Genomic DNA, 5,410 nt, shown 5'->3' on the forward strand with positions numbered 1-5,410 from the left:
GCCCGGCCGGGAGCCGCCACCGTGCCCGGCCGTCGCATTATGTAACAGCGGCTCGGTTTGTTTTGCCAAGACGAGAAAGTCCCTGTGAGTGGGGACGTGCTCCGCGACGGGCGCCCCGCGTGCGCGTGTCCCGGCTTTCGGCTTGTCTGGGCCTTTCGGGAGAAGTAACTTTGCTGGGGCATAATTCACACATAGCGCAGCTCCTACGAGCGTACGTCGAGTTTGACAAATTGACACACCCCAGAAAACAAATCTCCCTCCCGTGGAGAAGGTTCCTGTCACCCTGGGAAGCTCACCCTGCCTGGGGCTGTTTTTAATGCCGCGGTCAGTACCTGGTTCGTGGGATTCGGTGTCTTTTACGGCGCGGCGCGGGCCGGCACCTGCTCTGCCCTCGCTGCCCTGCTTCATGAGAGAGGGTGTGATGCCCCCCCCAGGGTTTCAATGGCTGGTCTGAAGCAGGCAGGAAATGAACTGATTGGAGCCGAGCTGTGTCAGTGCTGCCCGCGGGCTTCCCAGCCTGTGTGTGTGACGGTTCATCGGTTCATCGGGGTGCATGTCACCCTGCTCCTCCTGAGGAGGGCTGGGCTCTGGGTGGGGAGTGCAGGGCGGCAGCGGCTGTGGGTCTCTCCCCCACATCTCCCAGCGCTGCTGAGGCCCTTTCCTCCATCACAGGTACGTTTACGACTACAGAGGGATCAGGGTGTAGATTCGTTCTCTTGTGGAAAATGGTTAAGCAGCTTCAGTGCTGTGGTAGAGTGTGGGTTTTGCAGGGCTGGTTATAGTTAGAGCTCTTGGTACTTTGCTGCAGAGGGGAAAATTACATGTTTGCTTTTAATCTGGTGAGTAACCAGCTGTTGCTTCTGCCCCACCTCCATAATAACATGTGAAGTCCCTGGGTGTGTTAGCATCCCCTCAGAGCAGGCTGTGCTGCTGACATCTGGGGGCAGCATCTCCTCACCCTGGGAGTGGTGGCAGGGGCTGCTGCAAGGGGCCCAAGGCCAGCTGGGTGGTTTTGCTGGTGGCTCCCCTGGAATCCAGGGTTGAGGGGGCTCCTGGAGGCCCCGGAGATTCAGGTGAGTTGGGTTCTTCAGATTCCTTTTCATAGGGAATTGCTACCAATTTCAGCATCAAATATGCATTTCTACTTGGCTCAGAAAGAGAAAAACCCAGTCTGAAGGGTCTGTCTTAAAAACTGTACTTGGGATCTGCTGGGATTTCCTTTTGGAACTTGGAGAGTGAAGCCTGCTCTCGGAGGGCTTTTCCTGAAGACCAGTATTCTGGGGTCAGGCTGCCTCATGCACCCCAGAGCCCGATGCTGGTCTTCTCTGACATGGCAGGGCCAGATGCAGCTGTGGGGCTTCAGGTTCAGCTCGGAGCATTTGCTTGTGAGTCATTCTCTAACAATCATCTTGCTCCCTGTCAGTAAAGTATGGTGGTTTGGAGGGAAGAGCTGAGTAGTACTCATTGTTGGCCACGGTGCTACCTTTGCGGCTGGTGGTCTGGAGTTGGCAGGTCTTCGGGTGAGGACCTGGACACCAGGCCACCCCAGGGAAGACTGCACATAGTAGCAGTTGGTAGTTCAGACAGTGGAGGCCTCCGGCACAAGGAGGTGGTGGTACAGGCTGTTAGTCACTGGTTTTGCCCACTTGTGAAAACAGCACATCCTCATAGATGTCTGTGGCCAGGTTTTCAGGTGCTCACAGTCAGGGACTCTACAGGCAGTGGGGGGGCTTTGGGGGATCTGGCACTTGCCATGGGGCAGGAGCAGGGCATCTTATTTCCAAGTGTTTCAGAAAGTGGGCAGAGTGTCCTATGTACCTGGGATTGCTTGAAAACAAGTAGGACATGGCCAGCACTCTGGTCAAGCCAGGGCTAAAGAGTGCCATTGAGGGAAGAGGCAGGCTGGCTGGGCCTGTGGGGGTTTCCATGGTCGTCACTGCCAAGGTGCTGCAGAAGCTGAGTTGCAGACCTTCCTGGGTGAAGATGTCTCTTGAGACCAGTACAGAGCTGCCTTCTTGGATCCTGGTGTGGCTGGTGCCCTGTGCCTCGGTGTGGTTGTGGGAGACGTGTGTAGAGAGGCTGTGGTCTGTTCCCTCCCTCCTCGTGCTCTTGACCCCCCCCCCAGGAGGAAATGCTACAGGACAGAAGGTGCCCTTGGGCTCATAAGGGCACCTCCTCGGCTACAATGGGGAGGGAAAAGAATGGTTTTGGGGAAGTGCTTGGTAGAACCAAGTAGCCACTGTGTGTGCCTGCCTCACGGGCACAGCCCTGTGTGTGGGCTTCTGGAGGACCCCCTGTTTGCCAACAAAGCAGCTCTGCTATGGGGGTCTCTGGCCTGGGATGCCACTCTGGAGGGCATTGCTGTCAGTTCTGCAGCCTGTTGGTGTGACTGGTGAGTGGTGGGTTCTAGCAGCCTAGAGGGACTTGGGTTAGCAGAGGCCTGGATGGCTGCTTCCCACGGTCCTCATGGTGCCACCGCTCTGTCCTCTGATCCTGGGGTCACTGTGAGGCCCTTCAAGGAAGCTGTCAGGGTGGTCGCATCTGATGGTTAGTTTTGGGATGAGTGTTTTGTGAGCTGTGAGTTTCATTTTGATTGAGTGATGAGTTGATTAGGTGGCTAGCCCAGTTTACCTTCATGGTTTTCTCAAGTCGTTTGTCACCCTGGAGGGAGCTAACTTTACCCTTGGCTTCGTTTCAGGTAATCATTACCAAATGAGGAGGAAAGGGCGATGCCATCGAGGCTCTGCAGCGAGGCACCCCTCTTCCCCGTGCAGTGTTAAACACTCCCCCACACGAGAGACACTGACCTACGCGCAAGCTCAGAGAATGGTCGAGATAGAAATTGAAGGGCGCCTGCACCGGATCAGTATTTTTGATCCCCTGGAGATCATACTAGAAGATGACCTCACTGCGCAAGAGATGAGCGAATGCAACAGCAATAAGGAGAATAGCGAGAGGCCACCCGTGTGCTTGAGAACTAAGCGTCACAAAAACAACAGAGTCAAAAAGAAAAACGAAGCCCTCCCCAGTGCCCATGGCACTGCAGCCTCAGCCAGCGCCCTCCCTGAGCCCAAGGTGCGCATTGTGGAGTACAGCCCCCCTTCGGCGCCCCGGAGGCCCCCTGTGTACTACAAGTTCATCGAGAAGTCAGCGGAGGAGCTGGATAATGAGGTGGAGTACGACATGGATGAAGAGGACTATGCCTGGCTGGAGATCGTCAACGAGAAGCGCAGAGGCGACTGTGTGTCTGCCGTGTCGCAGAGCATGTTCGAGTTTCTGATGGACCGCTTTGAGAAGGAGTCGTACTGCGAAAACCAGAAGCAGGGCGAACAACAGTCCCTGATCGATGAGGACGCCGTGTGCTGCATCTGCATGGACGGCGAGTGTCAGAACAGCAATGTGATCCTCTTCTGTGACATGTGCAACCTGGCTGTGCACCAGGAGTGCTATGGGGTGCCCTACATTCCTGAGGGCCAGTGGCTGTGCCGCCACTGCCTGCAGTCCCGGGCCCGGCCGGCTGACTGTGTGCTGTGCCCCAACAAGGGTGGTGCCTTCAAAAAGACGGACGACGACCGCTGGGGCCACGTGGTGTGTGCCCTGTGGATCCCAGAGGTCGGCTTTGCCAACACGGTGTTCATCGAGCCCATTGATGGTGTGAGGAACATCCCCCCCGCCCGGTGGAAACTGACATGCTACCTCTGTAAGCAGAAGGGTGTGGGTGCCTGTATTCAGTGCCACAAGGCCAACTGCTACACGGCTTTCCATGTGACATGTGCCCAGAGGGCCGGCCTCTACATGAAGATGGAGCCTGTGAAGGAGCTGGCTGGAGGCAGTACCACCTTCTCAGTCAGAAAGACCGCCTACTGTGATGTGCACACACCTCCTGGCTGCACTCGGAGGCCCCTGAACATTTATGGGGATGTTGAAATGAAAAACGGTGTCTGTCGTAAAGAGAGCTCAGTCAAAGCAGTCAGGTCCACGTCCAAGGTCAGGAAGAAGGCGAAAAAGGCCAAGAAAGTGCTGGCCGAGCCCTGTGCTGTCCTGCCGGCCGTGTGTGCCCCATACATTCCTCCGCAGAGGTAAGTGCGTCCACACACAGGCTGGAGGAGTGGCCTAGAGGGAGAGGGTGGGACACGGAAGTCCCCCCACCCTGCAAGGCTCCTGGCTGCTCCCATTGCATGTCCTGTGGTCCTGTCTACTCGCCACATCACTGGGGGGCATAGATAATGCAGAAGATTCTAGTCTGCAGCCATGTGAGAATTGATGGCTTCCTTAACACTGTGTTGGCCTCCCAGGGTAAGCCTGACAGTCCTGGTCACTGTGGCCACACTGGCATTCACTTAGTTAGGGTCTGCAGGCATCAGTGTCCCTGTTTTGTTACCATCTTTAACACATTAAGATGCTATTCCCTGCATTCCCCCATCCGAACTTCGGAAACTTACAGGATTTTTAAAAAGTGTTTTGGTAACCAGAAGTCCTGTGCTGCATGGGACAGAAGCTGAGGTGGGGGGAAAGCAACTGTGGGGACCTCCTTCCTTTCATGCAAACTTGTTTTTTTTTTTGAGACAGTGTCTTACTTTGTCACCTTGTGTAGAGTGCTGTGACATCATAGCTCACAGCATCCTCAAACTCTTGAGCTTAAGACAGTGGTTCTCAACCTTCCTAATGCAGCCCTTTTTATACAGTTCCTGTGGGTTGCGACCCACAGGTCGAGAACCACTGGCTAAAGTGAATCTCTTGCCTCAGCCTCCCAAGTAGCTGGGTCTATAGGTACCTGCCATAATGCCTGACTGTTTTTAAGAGACCAGGTCTCGCCCTTGCCTAGGCTGGACTTGAACTCAGGCCTCCCAGAATATTGGGATCACAGGTGTGAGCCCCTCTCTGGCCTTTTTGCGGACCTTGTTGTTTTACTGACTATTTCCTTTGACGTGCGGACTTCATCTGGTCTGCGTCAGGCCTTCAGACCTAGAGCACAGGTCTTCAGCAGCATGAGGTGGAAGCTTGCTGTGGGTAGGCCAGACCCTCTCGAGTGTGACCCAGGGTACCCACCCCTCTTCTTGTGTGACCCAGTGTGCCTGCCCCTCTTGTATGTGACCCAGGGCCCCTGCCCACCTCAGGTGTGACCCAAGGGCACCCTTCCCCTCTTGAGTGTGACCCAGGGCCCTCTTTACTAAGTAGCTTGGGTCTGCCTCCCAGCCTTTGATTGTGTCCTCTTGCTGGCCTGCTCCTCTTTTTTTTTTTTTTTTTTGTAGAGACAGAGTCACTTTTTCGCCCTTGGTAGAGTGCAGCGGAGTCGCTCCACCAACCTCCCAACTCCTGGGCTTAGGCGATTCTTCTGCCTCAGCCTCCCAAGTAGCTGGGACTACAGGCGCCCGCCAACACACCCCACTATTTTTTTGTTACTGCAGTT

General features: G+C 55.4%; 1 protein-coding gene across 6 annotated transcripts in view; it reads left to right on the top strand.

The window, feature by feature from the left end:
- Nucleotides 1–5,410, top strand: part of BRD1 (bromodomain containing 1) — a 57,032-nt gene that overhangs the window by 16,024 nt on the left and 35,598 nt on the right. For all 6 annotated transcript variants that reach the window (XR_001160994.2, XM_003783100.3, XM_023509288.1 and 3 more), the window contains exon 2: nt 2,699–4,079. Coding sequence is in view for 5 of the 6 variants with exons in the window: in XM_003783100.3 (XP_003783148.1) it covers nt 2,713–4,079 (1,367 nt within the window). In the remaining variant the exon portion in view is untranslated. The remainder of the gene's footprint in view (nt 1–2,698; nt 4,080–5,410) is intronic.

Source organism: Otolemur garnettii, unplaced genomic scaffold (assembly GCF_000181295.1).
Source record: "Otolemur garnettii isolate 467f Iridium unplaced genomic scaffold, OtoGar3 scaffold00007, whole genome shotgun sequence".
Lineage (NCBI taxonomy): Eukaryota > Metazoa > Chordata > Mammalia > Primates > Galagidae > Otolemur > Otolemur garnettii.